This window comes from Ictalurus furcatus, chromosome 18, assembly GCF_023375685.1.
Source record: "Ictalurus furcatus strain D&B chromosome 18, Billie_1.0, whole genome shotgun sequence".
Lineage (NCBI taxonomy): Eukaryota > Metazoa > Chordata > Actinopteri > Siluriformes > Ictaluridae > Ictalurus > Ictalurus furcatus.
In genome coordinates this window covers 5,317,501-5,339,577 of record NC_071272.1, presented here as the reverse complement: position 1 = coordinate 5,339,577, position 22,077 = coordinate 5,317,501, and the positions used below count along the sequence as shown (strand labels likewise).

The following is a 22,077-nucleotide window of genomic DNA, read 5'->3' as shown; positions in this document are numbered from 1 at the left end:
CTCTGACCACTCCCACCTGCAGCACACTGACCATGCTTTTCTGAACATACCATTTTCTTCCAGTTTCTCTGACAGTTGTTCCATACGGATACTCTATCCTTATCCACAGATTCTCTGACCATTCCCATCCTTAATTGCTCTGAACACTCTTACCTGCAGATACTCTGACCACCCTAACCCACAGATTTGTCTTCAGATTCATTGACCCGTCTACCCTCATCCACAGATTCCGAGACCATCCTCTCCCACAGATACTTTGTCTACATTCTTCCATAGATACACTGACTGACTACTCCCATCACCGAAAGACTTCTGTTCACTTCTGCAGAACCTCTTGGCCACTCCCGTCTGCCTTCCCAGAAGCTCAGATTACTCCTGCTTACCTCTCAGAACCTTTTGGCCACTCCCACCTGCTTCCTCAGATACTCCTGCTTCTTTCTGCAGAAACCCTTGACCACTCCCACCTACTCATGTGGAACCTCTGGTCTACTTTTGCCAACTCCAGCAAATATTCTCAGTTGCAAAACTTGTTGTAGTCCATGCTGGACTACTCTTGACCGCTTGCACAAATACCCATAATTACTCCCGTCCTCTTGAGCAGTTATTTGTTTGTAAGCACCTACAGTAATTTGCACAGTTGCTTATTACAGGCCAAGATTGGTCAGACCAAAAGTAAATAAACTTTTTTTTTTAAAAAACCAAGGAAGTTGTGTATGTGGTACAATAAAAACTTGCCTTTGAGTGACTCAAGAATTATTGTGGACAGAGTCCAGCCAGCATGGTATGATTTCTTGGATGGGTCTGTCTTGACACGTAGCTTGGCACGGGCTCATCAATCAGAGAGATCCGGGAGACGTGTGCCGATAAGACAGGTCTCAGCAGCGATAGGCTAGAGAGTGATGAGTTTAGGAGCTTTATGTCCCCGAGCTGAGCCTTCTGATGGAGTGAGTATAGAACTCTTCTTCTTCTATGATGAACACTCCTTCACTCTCATGTGTGTGTATGTGGGTCCACACATATACACAATGTGTGTGTTCTGTGGGAGCTACATTTCTCCACCACCTACTACTTGTCCTGTGTATTTACACAAGCAGCACTTGTGCATTAATCATGCAGCTCTTGCTGTAGCAGTGTTGGAACGGAATCCGTTCTCATTTCATATTTCATATTTTCAAACGAAATAATACATACACGTCTCACATCCTGCGTCTGGCTGCACCCTTATTGCTTGCCATTGTGTAGGATTAGAAGTTGCTCTGCTCAACATCAGTCATTGTGATTATAGTGGAATATTTGTGCTGTGTTTGAGTGACTGTGTCTTCTTGTGAAAATTATTAACTATCAGAGTCACTGAGAACAAGCATTGACACTTCCTCGTTCTTTGTTTTTGTGTAGCCAGTCTACCCCCCCCCCCTCCCCCCACCAGTGGAAAGCAATAAGCTAGATCACGCATTTCTGAATATGAGCTCCCACACTTTTGCATGTGTGAAATTTTAACCACTGCAGAGCTGGTCATCCGTATTTAAGCAGACATTTCCTTCTTGTCCTCATCTTGTATTTTTAGGTGCATGTCTCTAGATGTTTGCTGCAGTGTAATATGGAACACGGCTACTATTGGCTCTCAGCAGCAGGAGCATTAACAAGTTCTGAGTCTCTCTGAAGGCCTGATTTCCAATCTAAGCTAACAATTACTGAGAGGAGGCACAGTGTTCAGACAGATTCACACACACAGCTCACACACACTCTCTTGACCTCAATTCTTCTGGCCCAGTGCCTTAAATGCCATCTCACACAGTCTGTTCCATCAGCCATCATCCTGTGCAGCCCAGACACCTCCGTACTCATACTAAAGCACCAGTGTGAAACTGGATCCTCAAGCATATTGTGCTATGGTCGGTTGTATTCAGTGTGCTGACTGACTCTTTAAAGAAGATCTACCTCAATCCCAGCGTGTTGTTGCTCCCTCCATGTGGTTACACGCAAACGCTGATTTCAGAGAGTTGTGCATATGAGAATTTTCAAATGAATTATTCCAGATGAAATTTTTGCTCTCTTGCCTCCATACACCACCGTGTTATTTTGAAGGCACCAACTGGTAGAGAATAACATAATGTGACAGTCGCTTTCTCTCCTCCTCAACGTTAGTACACATTGTTCCTCCCCTCCTCCAGCTGTGTTCGGACGTTCAGAGCGTGTGAAGTCGATTTGCCTGGATGAGCGGACACACTTGTCAGTATTGAGCTCAGGTTGTGAGGAAAAATCTCCGGTTTTTGATTAGGCTTAGCATTACGTCTTTAGCGCCTTCATTCTTACCAGAGGAGAAAAGTAGGTTTGGGTGAGAAAAAGCAACAGACAGGTTTAATAGACCCGAATGTGATGTTTGTGTCAAGATCACATTGGCCCTCGGCCCTCGTTTCACACCCACTAATTCCCCTCCTCATCTCCACGGTAACACATTTGCCATTGCTGGGATGGACACCGCACATCTCTATTTTTCACGATCTGTTTCCTTTTTAGCAATGTTATCAGGGTTATAACCAATGGTTTTTTTTTTTTGTGGCTTGTCTGTTGGTTTTGCACCTTGCTAAAAGGTTTTGATTCTTTTTTTTTTTTTAAACCATTTTTACCATATTGATAATTCCAGCCATCCTTCCATTTTCCATACCACTCATCCTACACAGGGTCATGGGGGAGCCTGGAGCCTATCCCAGGGAACACGGGGCACAAGGCGAGAGACACCCTGGACAGAGTGCCGACCCATCGCAGGGCGCAATCACGCGCACACACTCACTCACACACGCACTCACTCGCACACACACACACAGGGTGGAGGTGGGATTTGAACCCCCAAACAAGGTGTTGCGAGGCAAACATGCTAACCACTAAACCACCGTGCCCTTGCCCTTGCCCCTCCCCACACATTGATAATTATATATTGCATTATCCAAGCAATACATCTCCTTGTTGGATTACTAAATATATGCATATGATTTTGTTGTACAAGTTATTTTTGTATTATACTATAATTTTACAGTTTAATTTCACTTCAGAGATGCCTGTTGGTATAGTTTAGTTTCGCTTTCTCTCATTGGTGCTACCTTGATTCAACGGTCTCCTGGGTTGGAGCATTTGATACCATTTTCCACCAATTTGGCCATTTCCCAATTCCTACCCATTAGCTAGCTCTCTTCTCTCACACGACAACTATCAATAAGGATGGATGAACGCTAGGCACGTTGTCCTACACAAGTGAAACCCCCAGCACAAGTTTTCAAACTGATGTTCAAGCTGTATCACATGGCAACGTAACACACTTGAAGGACCGCTCTACCTGCCCCTTCCACATACATTACCTCACGGACACCCCTGATTGGGTAGTTGTCGGTCTGATTAACAGGGGACGAAGTAATAACACCCCCAGACAGCATGACCTATATTACTATCACCTATTACGCTAACCCCTAACTGATGGCTGTGGCATAGCATCATCGTCGCGACCTCCCGACCATAGATTAAACTCTGCTGCTGATCTCTGACAGGCCTATAAAATGTTCATCTGTTTGTACATCCTTAAGAAGTCGTCATTATATTGTAGCGTTTAATGCGGGAAACATGCAGTTCACTTCCTGAATAGTTTTACGAGAAAACTGATCAATTTCATTGTAACAAATACACAGATGTATAGAAAAATGATCATAATAATAATTATTGTTTGTTACAGTTGCTTTGCTGTTCAAATCAAAAGCACATTGAAGGCGGCAATATTGGTTTTAGTCTGGAAAATATGATGCACATGGTTCGGTTAGCCTGTATACATCTTTTTCCTTAGAAATCTACTTCACATGATGTCAGTGCAATTATGTAGAGATTGTATCAGCTGAAACATAAACGTATCAATCAGACGCTCAGGGCTTATCATGCCAAATATCACTTCTGTGTACCTCTTCTTATATAATCTCTCTCTATTTCTGTTCCATTGATTGATGGTGTCATGTGACCCCTATCTTTGGTGTCCATCAGCTGGGTGGTTGTCATGGTGACTCAGTGGTAGGGCGGGGCAAGAGCTCTTAATGGAGGCCCTTTGTCCTGTTGTCACTTTAATAGTCGCCACCGAGACCTCCTGCAGGGTATCATCTGGCCCACACTTCACACACACACACACACATTGTATATAACTCTGAAAGAAGGCATGAGAAAATCAAATAGAGTGAGAGAATTTATGCCTTTTATCTTCTGTGTGTGCCATGTAAATCCTCACACATGGCCTTTCAGGCTCTGTGCAGTGAAACCCAAGCCCAGCTAACGTAATTATTTTGTAATATCCTCCATTTCATGGAGATTAACGGTAACTGCCCTTAAATGGGACCAATGAGCATTCCACTATGTGATCTTTCTAGCAGATGAAAGACTCTTGTGATTTATATGAATTGCTCATATGAAGACAAATTGAATCTAATGATGATTTGGTGTAAAAATGGCCGTAATATACAAAATCATCTCAGCATGCGCTACTATGTGAAGAACGGCAATATTATCATGGATTTAATGGTGCCGAGTCTCAACATGCTTTACAGTGAAGAGCTCCTGGCTGACCGGAGTGTCTTTGGCTGTCTCTGCCATGTCTCTGTCTGTTAGCACACTACATTTCCTCCAGTTCACCCACCTTGGTGCAATCAAGAGAACCGATCTCTGTTTCACCCTGAAATGATGGACCGGGTTTCACGTTTTGAGTGAAAGTCATCATCGAATAATGAGTGATTGGCTGAACTTGTAATGTTACTTCCTGTCAGGGAAAGCGATACGAAGCCTGCAGTGGAGGGACTGAAGAATGCACTTTCAGCAAGCATATTACCCAGTAACTACTGGAAATGAGCCACAATTTCAGTGAATTTCTAAGAAAATGTGTGTCGCCACCAGCTCCTGGAGGTTTAACAGAAGTTTAGTCATAAAAACGCTGAATTATTTTTTTTTGTATCTAAGCAAGCAATGTTAATTCCTTCAAAAGAAGCCTATGATGTCTATTAAGGTCCACATTGACTGCCTGCTTAAAGCTCTGTATACCTTGCTGATCTTTTGAAGCAGTATCTTCCACCCTGACCTCAGTTCATTGATGTGGTTTAACACTTACACGCCTTTCTGACCATCACCTGGAGATTTTGAACTGCAACGATGGCGCCAAGAATTGATCTTAGGCACAGCCCCAAGCATTTTGGCCAAGTGTGGAAAGAATGCGAGAGAATCACAGGCTGTATCTTATATCTTGCACAGATGGAAGGAGTTTGATTTGATGTTATTCCGTATGATTTCATCGGCTGAGCAGAGGAAGAATCTCAGATGATCACCAGCGGGACAATCCAGCCTCAAGTACTATACACTGCCATGTCTCAGGGGCAGGTCTGCATTTAGTGCTCTTCTCCTTTCCGTCTCTCTCTTATCTTCCTCTGCCGAGAGATGCAGACCTCAATTGGTTTTCTGGTTTATCCGTCTAATCCCGTATGTAATCTTTGTGCTCAGACTCACATGCACCGAGTTGATAAGAACCTCAGCAGAGGAATATGACTTCGAGATCAGGAGAATCCTTTCACCTGGGTCTAATGACTGCAGGTCAGTCAGCATGTCGCTCGTTAATAGCGACCTTCCTTCTACTATTTCCACAGAGACGTACAAAAGTAAAGGCACAGTTTGACTGTATCATCGGCATACAATCCCTGCCATTTTTTTTATATCCCTGCAAACACAGCCAGCGCATCCTCCCACTGGATCTGCTAGCCATTCCACTGCCTGCCAAAAGCAGAATCAACTTTTATGCGCACAAACACACACATAGCCAATATGTTCATGTTACATCGTTTGCATTTATAAGCTCATCCTTATTCTTTTTGTGTGTAGAATCGGTTTGTTTAGCAGACTTCCACGACATGCAGTATAATCCTGTAGGAGCATCTCTTTTTATGACAGCAACTGTTTTGCTCATCATGTTTTGGTGTCTCATTATTCAGCGGATCCTGCTGCAACAAATTAGCATCAACAGACACGTGGTCTGAAACAGCAGCATCTGTTTCTCGCAGCTGTATCGGAAACGTCCGGTGGCGTCGTCGGCTCCGTTATCATCTTCAAGACTCGAAAATAAACGATTATTTATGACCTAATTCGATCGAATAAGACGTCCAGGCATCCCAGTTCCCTCTGCACGATCCAGAAAGTCTGCGAAGAATAAACGACGCGTCTTGCTGATCTCCTGAAGCAGTACAGCCCATGCTGAACACTTTGCTCGGCTGAGGAAGGTGTATTCTCGTCTCGGACGCGTCCGTTTCAGAAAGCCTGCTGCAACAAATGAACATCGACAAGCACTTAGCTGGAGTAATGGGAGTGTTCGGCAGAACCGTTGTTCAAACAGTTCACGTTTTTATGGCTTGAAAGAAATAATAACATATGATTTAATAAGAGCGAATACAATTTTAACCGATTCAAAACTCTGGGCAGCATAAAAGACGAGATTATGATTTTGCGTTTGGGAAATAATGTTCATCAGAAGCAGGGTGGGATAATTAAACATTTCATATATGACGACATGAGATTTAAACCATAAAACAAATTGCCAAAGATGAATAATTAGGTGGCTAATCCGAGGTGCTTCATGTTTATTCCAAACCAGAGACTTCTAGGGTAAAGAAACATATATTACCATGTTTCTATAAGGATTACAACTGCTTAAAAGACAAACGCCATCCATGTCCGGGTATATCCATATAAAACCCACAGGCTCTTTCCACGGCTTAGACCACAGTCGGTTCGCATTGGCAGTTTCTGGAAAGCTCGAATTGTACACCACCAAAATATCTCAAGTCGACGTCATACATTTTATTTTCATCACAGTATTTTCTCAAGTGCCTTTTTTTTTCTCCCCCTGAAGCGCTGCACACATTTATAGTCGGTAATAGGTGTGTTAAACGTTTCATTGCATAATATTGCAGCTTTAAGGGTGGCACAAACATCTGAGTCAGCAGCGGTTTGCTACGTTTTTTTGAAAATGGTTCAGGTAGGTGACAAGCAAGCAGTGCGAGAATGCCAACGGTCTACAGTGAACACACACTTTCTTTGGTGCCATTGCTGTTTTAGGGAACCTGGGAAGTGGCGACCGCAAGCCGTGGTATAACGGTGTAATCGCTTTCAGATGGAAGTTTGCTTTCATTACAGCAAGCACTTGTGCTCGAGTTCCACGCTTTTAGAAAAAGCCACACACAGTGAGGATTGTTTTTTTTTTTTTTTTTCAGCTTCAGCCTAGACGTAATTGGCAATTGTTCTTGGAAATAAGGACTCCACAAAGGAGGGATTCTGTGATTTATGTCTTATTAATAATATAACGCCTTTTAAAATGCTAAGAGATTATGACACTCGGCGTCGCACACATTGCTCTTGATTTTTTAGACAACCGAATGTACTGAATTGTGCACATTTCCAGGAGACAGCGATGTCAGCAAAACCAAACTGGACTCAGTCAGTTGGTTTAAGACTTCTATACGTACAACAACGTACTTCTCCTTATCCGCATAGTCGTGGTCGTCCTTCAACTTCTCGTTGTGTAGGTGCTTCATTCTGCCACAAACTCAATCTACGCAATACGGCTAAACGTTTGCGGACATCCCATAATTTCCACTCTTCTGGGAAGGCTTTCCACTTGATTTTCGTGACTGTGGGGATTTGTGTTCATTCACACCCGGGGTGCACTCAGTGTTCCAGTTCATCCCAGAGGTGTTCCAGTTGGGTTGAGGTCAGGGCTCTGTGCAGGACACTTGTTTTCTTTCACTCAAACCTTGGCAAACCTTGGCAAACCATGCCTTCATGGATCTCGCTTTGTGCACAGGGGCGTTGTCATGCTGGAACAGGTTTGGGCTTCTTAGTTCCAGTGAAGGGAAATTGTAATGCTACAGTATACAAAGACATTCAAATATAATTGTGTGTAGAGCTTTGTCTGGGGAAGAACCACATAAGGGTGTGATGGGTAGGTGTCCACATACTTTTGGCAATATAGTGTATATTAATATATTATTATTACCCATAGCAATAAATGACAATTTAAAAAATCTACGTCCTGCATTTATGGCTTCTCAGTTTTCATTGGCCATTGACGAGACCAGATTTCACGCATTGATCAGCATAGGTCTCTAGACTGCGGGTGGGGAAAAAAAAAATAAAATCGAACGTCTGATATACTCGGATTTACTCATACTGGCTTGACGCAAGATGTTTGAGTCCGTGCCTACTACTTTTCATTCGATTACAGCTACAGTTGTATCACGGAACCGACCGCAATCCTTTTGAGGATAGTGACACGCCCCTCGATAACTCTGGAGATGTACAGCCCCGGACGTAAGAGGGCTCATCGTTAAAAGGAAAATCTTCCTCACTTCCATCTTTGTTTGACCCTCGGGGGCTACAGAAGGAAGGGGTGGATAAGTGTTGCGGGTGCACTTTCATTTTTAATACCTTTTTCTCCGCTCAGAAAATGGCAACATGAAGCCGTGTTACCTCCACATGACCTCTCGCTCAGAGACACGCCGCATAACCCTGCATCATAAAGGTGCTGAGAAGACAATAAGCAGGATGACATTCTGGAGCCCAGAAGTCTTATTTTTTTTACTGACTGGTGGCCATTTAAGTCGGGTAGAATTTAAAGGCACACAACTATATCCAAACTGAAATTTGATGCAGTTTCAACTAATTCAGCTTGTATGGCGTATGTGATTTTGTTTTTTTTTTTCTATACATAATTTAAGCCTAAGAATAAACAAATTGAAAAAAAAAAAACAATTTTGGAAGGGGTCTCCAGTTCCAGGGCTTTGTAACAGTCCATTAGTAATTAGCTTAGTGATATGAACAATGAAGTGGTTAGGTTTTGTTTCTCAGCAGTGCTTCACGTTACCACTGTTGGCTAGTGCCATAGACTCTGAACTGGTAAATGGTCTGCACTTATATAGCACTTTTATCCAAAGCGCTTTACACTGTGTTTCATTCACCCATTCCCACACACACCCACACACACTCACACACCAATGGTAGCAGAGCTGTCATGCAAGGCGCTAACTTGCCATCGGGAGCAACTTGGGGTTCAGTGTCTTGCCCAAGGACACTTCAGTATGTGGAGTCACGTGGGCCGGGAATCGAACCGCCAACCCTACGATTAGTGGAAACCCGCTCTACCACCTGACCCACAGCCCCCCAGCTGGTAACATTCCTGTTTTGAATTTGACACAAGGAGAATAAATCCTCTTCTCCACCCATTCGCCTTTAAATATTTCCGTTTTCATGTTGTCATGTCGCACTTCCGGGGTTGGGGATTCGAATCCCGCCTTCGCTGAATCCTCCATTCGCGGTGTTTGTGTGTTCGCCCCGTGCTTCGGGAGTTTCCCACGGGTACTCCGGTTTAATCCCGCAGTCCAAAGACATGTGTTGTAGGCTGCTTGGCATGTCTAAATTGTCCATAGTGTGTGAATTGGTGTGTGAATGTATGTGCGATTGTGCCCTGTGATGCGTGTCCCACACCCGGTGCCCCGACTTCCCTGTGATGAGGCTCGCTGCGACCTTGTTTAGGATAAGTGGTACAGGAAGTGGATGAATGGATGGATATTGGTGCTGAACTCGAGGTCAAATTTTGCTCGGAAAATCTATGCTCGTCGGAAGTGTACGTTTTGCTTAACGCGCTAAAGGTTTTTTTCGTTTTTGCGTTGTGTATATGTAGAGATTCCTCTCAGTAATCTATCCAGTCTGTCTGGGCAGCACCACATCTTGCTTTTCTGTGTTTGATCTAAAATCATTTAGTGTTTCTCCAGCCACGACCCTAAACTGACCCTCCACACACACACACACCTCTGCATCTCATTGAGTAGAAGTGCTGCTTCCCTGGTGCTGTTCCTCTACTGATCACAGAGGAACACTGCTGCACAGAAGAGCACACACTTGACCAGCAAGTGCTGGGAGTTAGCTCTACTTCAGCCGAGTCAAGGTCATTAATTTGTGTGTGTGTGTGGTTAGTTAAAGGCAGATCGGTGAGGCTCTGTGCTGGTTAGAGCTCAGTGGCATCTCATCAGGTGGATTATTAATGAAGTTAGGGACTGTGTGACTCTTCACACAGCCATCTGTTCTCACGTTTCTCACGTCTCCCAGCACCGAGTCCTCTTATTAACTGAAGCCGGGCTCCGTCTCATTTACCCACGCACTGCTCTGGGAAGTCTCACTGCTCGTGCACACCTCGACTCCGAGGCTGGGATTCAGTTTCATTGGTAGATTTGGCATTCACTGTACAGTATGAAGCTGTGAGCGCTGGCTGTAGAGGAGTGTTCATCTTTACATGTTGGTGATGTGATGATGATTGGGAATGCTTATTTCATCCTGTCTTCCTCTCCTCTCCTGCTTTCCTCCTCTCCTCTCCTCTCTTTTCCTCTCTTCTTCTCTCCTGCTTTCCTCCTCTCCTTTCCTCCCTTCTCCTCTCCTGCTTTCCTCCTCTCCTTTCCTCTCTTCTCCTCTCCTGCTTTCCTCCTCTCCTTTCCTCCCTTCTCCTCTCCTGCTTTCCTCTCCGCTCCTCTCCTGCTTTCCTCCTCTCCTTTCCTCTCTTCTCCTCTCCTGCTTTCCTCTCCGCTCCTCTCCTGCTTTCCTCCTCTCCTTTCCTCTCTTCTCCTCTCCTGCTTTCCTCCTCTCCTTTCCTCTCTTCTCCTCTCCTGCTTTCCTCCTCTCCTTTCCTCTCTTCTCCTCTCCTGCTTTCCTCCTCTCCTTTCCTCTCTTCTCCTCTCCTGCTTTCCTCTCCGCTCCTCTCCTGCTTTCCTTCTCTCCTTTCCTCCTTTTTCTTTACTTTTCTCTTGTCCTTTCTCCTCCTCTCTTTTCTTCTCATTTCTTTTCTTTTTATTTCATTGCTCTTCTTTTTCTCCTTTCTTCAATTCTCTTCTCTTCTCTCTTCACTCGCTCCTTGCTCCTCAGACTCCTGCTGTTGTCTGATGCAGCGGATCACCTGTGTCCCCACGGAGTGTAATATTTTCTCTTCCTTTCCACCAAATCAGTTATTGTGTTTGATCTGCTGTGTGTGTGAGAGGTGACAGAGGCCATGTGTTTCCTTCCGGCTGCGACTGACTGCTCCTCAGGGAGCGCCGCTGAGATGAGAGGGAAATCAATAATGACGAAACAGAAAGAGGTTCCGACCTGACCTGAGTGATGACTGAAGAATGAGGAAAAAAGAGGAAAGAGTGAGGGATGAGAGCGATATAGCAGGAGAAAGAGGGACGGGTGAGCCGAGATTCATTGCAAGCTGAGCGAGGTGCGAGAGAGAAACGGAGAGCGAGAGAGAGTGATGAAAAGCTGCATCGGTGGTCTATAACTCAGCCGGGCAGCCCTGGTGTCACCACACTGAGGCTCCATTAATATTTATACCCATTAGCTGTTGGTGCATGAAGCGGTGAGACAGAGGGCTGACAAATGCATGCATTCAGAGTAACGCAGTGCTATTGATCCTAAAGGCTTCATTTACCCTCAGCTGGGCTGCATGAGAAAACCCACAGGCTGAGAGACAACTACAGGCTCATGAGGAGCAGGTGGTGGAATAAGATGCAACGTAAAGTTTATATGTGTAGCTTTCTGGTAGAAATGGACATTAAGATTATTCTGATCGTGTAACAGGTGTCAGTATTAGACAGTTCATCACAACATCGACCAACTTCACTGGTACTTAGATTAACAAGTAATAGACTGGATAAAAACTGTTCCCTTTAGTTCTTTGTTAAATTTGATTTAATTACTGCCTGACTGACGACTTAACAACTAACAGAATGATTTACACTGATTGACAGACAAACTGGCAGTGTTTTTATTTTTTGTAAACCACTGAGTGATGGACACCTGATGAACTTTTTGACAGACAGACAGACAGACAGACTGACTGATTGATGGACTGACTGATGATGGACTGACTGCCTGAAGCACTGACAGACTGACTGACTGTTTTTTTTCTGAAGGTCAACTGACTCACTGACTTACTGACTCACTAATGGATTGAGCAACTTCTTGACTGACTGATTGACTGACTGACTGGATGACTGACTGACTGGATGACTGACTGATTGACTGGATGACTGACTGACTGAATGGATGACTGACTGACTTAATGGATGACTGACTGGATGCCTGACTGACTGACTGGATGCCTGACTGACTGACTGGATGCCTGACTGACTGACTGGATGCCTGACTGGATGACTGATTGACTGACTGGATGACTGATTGACTGACTGGATGACTGACTGACTTAATGGATGACTGAATGACTGACTGACTGACTGGATGCCTGACTGACTGACTGGATGACTGACTGACTGACTGATTGACTGACAGGATGACTGATTGACTGACTGGATGACTGACTGACTGGATGACTGACTGAATGGATGACTGACTGGATGACTGACTGACTGGATGACTGACTGAATGGATGACTGACTGGATGACTGACTGCATGACTGACTGACTGAATGGATGACTGACTGACTGGACAACCACCTGATGGCCATGTGACTCACTGCTGGTTGACTGACTGTTTTTTAACTTGTTGCATTTCCATTTTACCGGCATGTTTTGTGTAATCTATTCATACCCACAGTAAAAGTAAATATCAGTACATATGTTTTGCATTGTATACTATATATATATATATATATATATATATATATATACACATGATATACTATTTTTCCATATCACCTCCCCTGCCTCAAAACTCCAGCTCTCTTTGAAAATATGAAAGTTATGAAGTGATATGACTGTGTGTAAATGGTGTGTGAAATGAAGGCGTGTTCTCAGAGAGACGCTTTGAGATGTGATGGCTCTCATTAGAGCTCATTCTCATTTATGGACTCACCTTCATGGCGGCAGGAGCACTGAGTCAGTGTATATAGCCAAGCTGAGAGGGTGCACACCTGCTTAGAGAGACAAACACACACACACACACACACACAAAGCACTTTGCTAAGGCTGATGGGCAGCTGGTGTCAACATGGCAATGGGTTTAACACTCCTATAAGCATGTAATGAGGCAAGACAAAAGCCTTTCCAACGTTACGTGTTTATAATTATGCGTGTGTATGTGTGTGTGTGGATCTACAAAACACTCCCAGAGCTCTTGATCACACCATCTGGAAGCCCGCAGTGTCTAAACCGATGAGCCCACTCGCACATGACTCATGACTGGCATTAACTGGGTTTGAGTGCTCTATGCATTTAACCCTGTTAGCCGCTGCTAATGCACAGGAAGCTCGGAGAGAGAAAACAGAAGAAGACTGTGTAAATCCCTGAGAAACGGTGTACAGGGATTTAGAGCTATATGCTTTTGTCACATTATGTCTGCCAAGCTTTAAGATGATTAATTACACCACAGCATTGCTGAATGTTCTCTTCTGATAGGTCAGAAGGTGCTGATGAATATTTTACAACGGGCTGTAATTCAGATAACAGGTTTATATGAATGCGCTTGTAGTATGTAATACGTTTCAGTTTTTCCATAGCCTTGCTTCGTGTCAGGCCGCATTACACCACACCACACCACACCCCAGCACTCCATCGCTGATTATTTTCCTATGACCGCATGCCACAGTGTGTTTTTATTCCTTACTTGTGTCTCACGTCATTGCTAACCCGAACTTCTTGTATTTTCATAGGTGATCTCTGCGCTGTCCAGAATCTCCCACCACAGCATCGCTCAGATCAAAGGCATCAGGTAAATTTCCATCTCTCCCCCACTCAACTCCACATCTTAGCATTGCTCTTTGCTTCCTTCTCCCGTGCTTGTGTCGTTCCTTCCCTGCTCTAGGCTCAGGTGCCTTTTCAAATGAAAGCTTTAAGATGGTGTCTGGCTCCAAGAGCAGCATGTGGGCTCAAGCTGTGCGTCGGATTTGGCTGTGCAGTTGGGGCTGTGAGGCCCTTGGGGACACAGCAGGCTCTGTTTGTGTGTCTTTACGTGCCTGGGCTCCACAAATAAAGCCTTTTATCCGGCACGGTAATGAGCTGATGGAGCGGCCCATTAGACCCTGGGGGAAGAGTACCATTAGCTAACGCTTTAGCCTAGCATTTTACCATTAGCCTACACACAGAGCGAGGGGTGAGTAAATCACTAAATGACCTCAACAGGCTGAGAGCTGAAGAGGGTTGAGCAGAATCACTTCCTGTTGAGGTGGCAGTATCTTTGATGTGATCACTGGATGTATCACATCTGCATGTGAAGATATTTAAAAACTCGAAACCGGACGCCCGAGTGCTGAGAGTCCATTAAGCCGAGATGTGAGACATGGAAGTTTTGAGAGTGTCTCCGCAACTGCAAGGCCTGCAAGCATAGCAGGAGAGCTCACTGGATGTGACTTGGCAGAGAACGCAGTCTGTGACTAATGCAAGTCAATTTTACCCTCTGCGACGTTCCCTGTGCGCGTTTTTAAGAGCACTCGGAGCGCAGCCTGATTCAGCAAGCTCTCATCGTGTGAGAGAGGTTGGAGAAAGGAATCTTTTGTGTCCTGTCACATCGTGGTGAGTCGCTCAGAGCTCTAGCGGTTGTGGAGTCTGTGGCCTGGCGTGACCCTCAGGGTTTATTCGTGGCACTGAAACGTGCTGTGTTCTTCTGACATTTTATTGAAGGAGCCTCTTTCTCTACATACAGTATCCTGTTGGAGTGTCTCCCTGTAGTTCTGGAGCAATACTAGAATGTTCTTTTGGTTGGTTCGTCTGGAATTAGGCCAGAATTTCTACTTATATAGAATTTCCATGGTGTCAGAAGTGGGTCCTTCATCACCCGGAGTTGTCTTCGTGCCTGGGAGAAATGAAGTATGCTAATAACAGTAATTATGAGACAGTTAATGTCAATGCATTAGATTACATTGCAAATGAATCTGGTTCAAGGTGTGGTTTAATTGTTCATCAGAGAGCAAGCGATCAGCTTGAGTCATAAATTGTATACAGAGTCTCAGAGACAGACCAAAAACGGACTTTCCTTGTTTTCCTGAAGAGATGAAACATATGCACTGGTGCAATTATTGGGGGCCATGCACCAAGGGTGCAAAGGACCTTCTTGTTCTTGCCTTGTTTATTCATTTTCAGCATTTCTGAGGTACTTGGCAAGCTCAGAAACTTCATAAAATTTTATGTTGGATCTATGCATGGCCCAAAGGCCTCACCAGCATTTACAACCTTTAACATTTTTCTTAAATATGAGCATTCAGTTTTATCTACATGCACCAAATTCAGAAGTCCCTTAAAATCAAATTTCACAATCACATCCGATAACTCTGCCCAACAGGAAGCAAACCATTCCATCCATCCATCCGTCCATCCATATATTTTCCATACCCGTTATCCTACACAGGGTTGTAGGGGAGCCTGGAGCCTGTCCCAGGAAACTCAGGGCACAAGGCGGGGGACACCCTGGATGGGGTGCCAACCCATTGCAAAGCACAATCGCACACACATTCACGTACTACGGACAATTTGGAAATACCAGTCAGCCTACAGAAAAAGTTTCTGGACTGGAGGAGGAAATCAGAGCATCCAGAGGAAATCCCTAAAGCACTGGGAGAACATGCAAACTCCACGTACACAGGGCGGAGGCGGGTTTCGAACCCCCAACCCCGGAGGTGCGTTTTTTCTTAAATACGAGTGCCCGGTTTCACCAGCACGCACCAAATTCGGTAGTCACATAGGTCTTTTTAGGACAAGCAAATTTTACATTCATACCCATTAAGTCCGCCCAACAGGAAGTCAGTCATGTTAGCTTTTGCTTGTTTTAGGTACCAAACTCTTAAATTTTCTGCCTAGAGCGTCAGATTCTAACCAAATTCAACCCTCATGACGGCAATATATACACAGTGCTCAATTGTGAAGGAATGCTTGATATCTTAAACAGTGTTGCCACGACAAGGTGATCAGTTAGCATGTAATGCAGCACAAACAGGAAGTGTGGCATAATTCCACTGTACGTCATGCACTGCAGCTCCGAGTTCACATGTATGTATGTGTTCAGTGATCCGACATAATGACATTGACACGCCAATACTGGCTCATGAGCTAGACACCTTGGGTGCTTGGGCCCGCTGCTTGCAGCTATATTATATTTTTATGAAGGCAGTGGGTGCTGAATAAATTAGTACTAAGGTAAGAGCATCCATTTTCATCCAGCCACCGCAGCGTTAGAGTCGTAAACCTTTTTCCTCTGAAGCACCTGTAGCCTATAAACAATCAGCCAAAAGAGCAAACACTGATCAGAGATTTCTTCTTTCTTTTCATATGACGTGTCTCTAATAGTGTAGTTACCCATAAAGGATATAGACAGCTGTAATGTTATTACTTCACATAGAAGCACTGTGTTCACACTGGGAGAAATGCAACAAGGAGGCCAGAGGTCATTCATGAGAGCTTCTCACAGCTGTTAGAGATGAAGTGAAAAGGGGGCGGGGCCAGCAATGCAAACTAAGTTGAGTGAAGTCAACTCTATGCAAATGACATGCAAATCGTTGTCTATCACTGCAAATGAATATTATTCCCACCCGACTATGAAACGTTAGCCATGTTCTCTGGTTCCAGGTATTTGTTCAGGCAGTGATCCTCGACGTGCGGTTACGGGTATCGGGTGTTTGATTTATCCAAGACATAACAGCGCAGATGTTTTCACTGTTCTATTCCTGTACATCAAAGCGTCATGAGAAATTGGGAAGAGCAAAAAAACGTTGTTCTAGGCTCAGTGTGTCACTAGTAGACAGTGATGCATTTTATACACAAGCATTTCAGTCTGCAATGTTTATTTATTTTATTTTGTTTTTTTTTTTAGAAGAAATCTGATCTGTCTCCAGATATGTGCCGTTTTGCGTATGTCCCGCAGCTAGCTTGTACAGATGTCGTCCATAGTAAACTTAAAAACACCCACTAGCTACCCCCATACAGCGATTTTGGGTTTGGTCTTTGGTCAGGATGGCGAAAAAGGCTAAAAAAAAAAAAAAACAAAACATGGACACTCAATTCGAATACGACTCACGGTAACATTTCAAAATAGTAGCACGCAAAAACCGTCTTCGTAGTCAGAGCGATATTTATAATATCGATATGTAACATAAATGGATAAAGCAAAAGAGGGTGTTTCTATCATGACCTAGAGTGATGCATCAGGGACAACCCCTGCTTTCCACCTACACAAAATACACCAGTATAAATACCTCACCCTAATGACCTTTGACCCGAGCACTAGCATCTATTCTTCGGTCTGTAATTATTTGCTTCGAGCTGGGACATCATTATTTGCCAGCTTGTTCATTGATTAGGCGCTGAAGCCTATCGACGAGGTGAGCGACGGGTTAGATTTTCGCTCTACCCTCTCTCCTCCTGCATCTGTGTGCGTCTGCTGAGTCGTGACCATCCTCTCATCCTGTGGGGTTTCCTGTTTTAGATCTCGCACCACCGACTGCAGGGGAATTTATTAGATCAAACTGTTTTTAGTTGCACCACAGCATATTTCTTTCACATCGTCTGCACTGAAACACTGTGTCAGCTAATCGAGGACACGCCCAGCCGAGTCAAAGCAGCTGCTGTTAGGAGAAGTGTGTCCTAATTATAGAGACACCCACTCGCATCACCTAGCTGTGGGTTATTCGCATGACAGGAGCCAGAAGAGAGACATTCTGACCAGGCTGCTTTGTGTTTCCTGTGGTAAACTAGACCGCATGTCTCTACGATCGCGGTGCTGTTTAACCATTTTAACATTTTAACCACAGTATCTAAGAAGATGTGAACGTGTTAACCCATTTTAGGCGTCTTACGTTATTTATACAATGTCTCTTTGCTGACAGGATGTGTCTTCCTCTTAAATGAGTAGCGTGCTTGAAATTTTAGCCTGGATTTAGCCTAGCAAATACACAAAACTCGGTTAACCTGCGTACATGCCAATGACATGAGGACGTTCAGGATATTGACATGAGGACATTTCCTTATAATAACAACAATCAGTGCGTTTACATGGACAACAATAATCTGATATTAACCCGATTAATTCGATACTCTGATTAAGAAACTAGCATGTAAACAGCGATTATTGATGACCTTAATCCGACTAAAGTCATACTCGAAGTAAACACAAATGGAATTAAGACGTGTGGAGTACTCCTGTTTTAGTCGCATTATCGACGTGTATTACAGACATGTACACACCTTAATCACACTATTAACGCCGTGTGGGAGTTTTCACCGCATTGTGAGACAGGACACGTACACACACGGCAGCGCTCAACCGTTTGACAGCAAACAAGAGAGCACGGCTGCGTCCCAAACCGCGTACTTGCCTACTATATAGTAGGTGAAATACATGTATCTCGGCTACTATACAGTATGTAAGTACGCAGTTTTGGACGCAGCTCACAGCTTCAAGCAGTCGTTAATTAGCACGTATAGCATGACAAATAATTAACCGCACCTGAAGCTTTCGTGAAATTAGAAATAAAAACACCCAAAACTGTATACGGTACCATAACGAAGACGAACCGTATGTTGATACGTGAAATTCTGGAGGGACGTCGGACTGTGTGGCGCGGTGACGTAATGACGTGTGCTGTTAATCGCTCTATGTCCTATAAAATGTAAAACAGGGACATGACAGGAGCATTCTAAAAGCGACTCATGTAAACACCTTAATCAGAACATTGTCTTATTCAGAATAAGGTCAAAAATTAGATTACTGCTGTCCATGTAAACGTAGTCGGTAATTTACTCTCCGTCTATAATTTGGGTTAGAACAGCGTTCTACTTTCAAAGTGATGTCATTAGTCAAGATTGTAACATTATTGAAAAGGAACAATAAAGAAGGAGAGAACTGTTCTTCTTCTTCTCATGATCTTCAAGAAACTTGGGCGACGCAGTTTGTTGTTAAACGTGAAGTTGTGGACGATTCAAAATATTTTATCGGGCTGAACGCGTTCAGGTCAAACGTTTTCATGATCTATAAAGGATGACTCAAAGAAACGGATGTTTGAAGAATGAAATGAATGCAGGAATAATATTTTACATTTCTCACTGGTTACATTTCAAGGTAAAGTGTCGAGCTGCTTCCTTGTAGAGTTGCAGCCTTCGTGTTGATGCCTCCATGACTCCTGTTTGTTGGTTTATCTTTTAAAATATCGTAATGTTTGGCTGGAAGTTAATAACGGTCTTGTTCGGCTTTATATACTTATCTAAGCAGTCAAACGCAGACTTTTATTTTTATTGCAAAAGGACATCTGGCATCCACATCTGGATAATGCATCATACTGTCTCTCTCTAGAATGGTGCGCGCATATGTGTGTGTGTGTGAGAGAGAGAGAGAGAGAGAGAGAGAGAGAGACAGACAGAATAGAGAGAGAGAGAGAGAGTCATGTCTAGGATCTTGTTTTTGCTATGAAATAGAAAAGATAGCAGCATGTAGAGGTGTGTCACTTTTCCACAGTTTTCTCCTCGTTCTCCCACTTTCTTTTTCTTTTCACACAGCCGTGTTCGTTGCATCCCCGCAGCTTTGAAATCTCAGCGTAAAAACACTTCATGTGAACGGGCCATAGACAAGCCATGCTCTCCTGCCTCATCCTGAAAGATCATATATAGCTGTTTCTGGTTATTAATTTCATAAAAATGCGGGACTGAAACCGTAAATTCCAGACATCGGTTTATTGTTCTACTTTTGAATACGTTCGATCAATCTTTGTGCACAAATCATTTTTTTATTTTTTATTTGTAAAGTTCCCGTGAAGTGCGTTGAAGTGCGCGGCGTTATTCAGTGTGTTGAGGTAACGTCCACTGAAACAGGAAGTCAGTGGCTCCTTTCTCAGTTTTTGTTTTACTAACTTGTTTTGCAAAGATTCCCCAACGTTAAACGTGATTATAAACGGCTAAAAATGACGATTGGACATTAACAAATACAGTTAAAAGAATGTACTTGTTGGCAGATTGCTGTGGCGTAAGAGGAGTAAAACACTTCGGGGTTGTCCTGTTATAGGACGGAAACGGTAACTCTGCTTCAACGCGTCGCCTTGCCGCTGATCATTTTCCTATAACAGCACGTCCCCGGGTGTTTTATTCCTTCTAGATCAGACTGTAAACTGTATATAAACACACCGTTTAGATCGTGTATTGAGATCTACTCTTCATCGGCTTCTCTCCCGCTAGTTAAACCGTCATCAGTGGTTTGTTTGATAGCCTCCACGTTTTGACAGAAATCGATCATTTCACGCTTTTAGTGGCTTGGTGTTTAAGAAAAATGGGGTGCATATTGAGAAATCGATCGTGTGAGACACTGAGATGAGAAAGTGGAACGAGCAAGAGACTGAAAAGAGACAGAGAGACAGAATGAGAGAGAGAGACGGAATGAGAGAGAGGGACGGAATGAGAGAGAGGGACGGAATGAGAGGGAGAGACAGAATGAGAGGGAGGGACAGAATGAGAGGGAGGGACGGAATGAGAGAGAGGGACGGAATGAGAGGGAGGGACGGAATGAGAGGGAGGGACAGAATGAGAGAGAGAGACAGAATGAGAGAGAGGGACAGAATGAGAGGGAGGGACAGAATGAGAGAGAAAGACAGAATGAGAGAGAGGGACAGAATGAGAGAGAGAGACAGAATGAGAGAGAGACAGAATGAGAGAGAGACAGAATGAGAGAGAGACAGCGCACGCGATTGAGACACGAGAGCCTCGGGGTAAAAAATTGGCCTTGGTCATGCCGGCTCCTCATTATCCAGATTAAATACGCGCCCCCACACCATGACCCTAATATTTGAACTCTGCTTCTCTAATGCTATCGCTTAAACCAGCGCAGAACCAGGCTTTTCTTCTGATTCCCACAGCACGCCAAACTATTAATGGTTCGAGGGGGTTTTTTTTTCAGACATAAGTATAGTTTTAATGAGAAAAAAATAAATGAATCTCTTTCCACATTTCCAACGAAGCAGACATTAGCTCTCTCACACCCGAGACAGCTTCTATTCGCGCCGCTGCTCACAGAGCCATGCCTCAAAAAAAAAATACAAAGAAGAGCTCCGAGTGCTCGCCATTAACGCCACATCCTAAACGGACAGCGAATATCTGTTTCCCGGAGATAAAAACTCCGAAGCGAAATTGGATTGAGACTGATGTGCGTACCCAGTCTAATTAAACCTAGTGTGAGTTTGATGCATTTCAGTGGAACCGCTGTGGGATGGTTGATTTCTGATGATATGGAGTTTGTCAGAGTAAACAGCCCTGACTTCGGGATACAACAGAAAAGGAGACCATCACATTTAAATATCGTAAATAATTGTAGCAGAAAAATATCATAATGACACGGGGGGGAGGGAATACTAAACTGTAAAGCAAGATCTTTGGTTATACTGTCACTCGTACACATACCCACTTTGAATATTTCACTGTGTGGCGATCAAAGCATTTGGGGGTGTGCTGTTTTAGGAAAATAATCATTTCGTTTACGGCATTTGGCAGACTCCTTTATCCAGAGCGGCTTACGTTTATCTCATTTATACAACTGAGCAGTTGAGGGTTAAGGGCCTCGTTCAAGGGCCCAACAGTGCCAGCTTGGCAGAGCTGGGGTATGAACTCATGATCAATAGACCGAGGTCTTAACCGCTGAGCCACCCCTGCCCAATCAACAACGGGGCAGTGTGCTGAGGCACAATACAAAGCCGATCGTTTCAGCGATTTTTCACATTAATGAACAACACACCATACTTTGCGCTTTTATATTTGTCGAGTCGAGTGTTGGTGAACTTGCGTTATAGCAGCTAACAGCCGTTCCCTCACCAGCCACCAGGAACAAGCTGGTTTCACTTAACTGTTGCTGGAATTGGAGTTTTACACGGAACACGGACGAACGGAGTGATGCAGACAGTGAAACATCGTAGTGCGGTTCTACTAAATATAAGCACTCTTGGAACGCCGATCGGCCAATCAAATTAGTGAAGCGGAACTAACTGTCGTCTAAAGAAAATGAATCGACATCTTCTGACCAATCAGCAGCTCTGTACGTGTACGACTACCCCATCCCCATGTAACATTTCATCA

At 44.0% G+C, this 22,077-nt stretch overlaps 1 protein-coding gene across 4 annotated transcripts in view; it reads left to right on the top strand.

Annotated features, from left to right (window-relative positions):
* The window catches only part of vav2 (vav 2 guanine nucleotide exchange factor), a 188,870-nt gene that overhangs the window by 113,433 nt on the left and 53,360 nt on the right, over positions 1-22,077 (top strand). For all 4 annotated transcript variants that reach the window (XM_053648698.1, XM_053648697.1, XM_053648695.1 and 1 more), the window contains exon 3: positions 13,695-13,753. In XM_053648698.1, the coding sequence (XP_053504673.1) occupies positions 13,695-13,753 (59 nt within the window). The remainder of the gene's footprint in view (positions 1-13,694; positions 13,754-22,077) is intronic.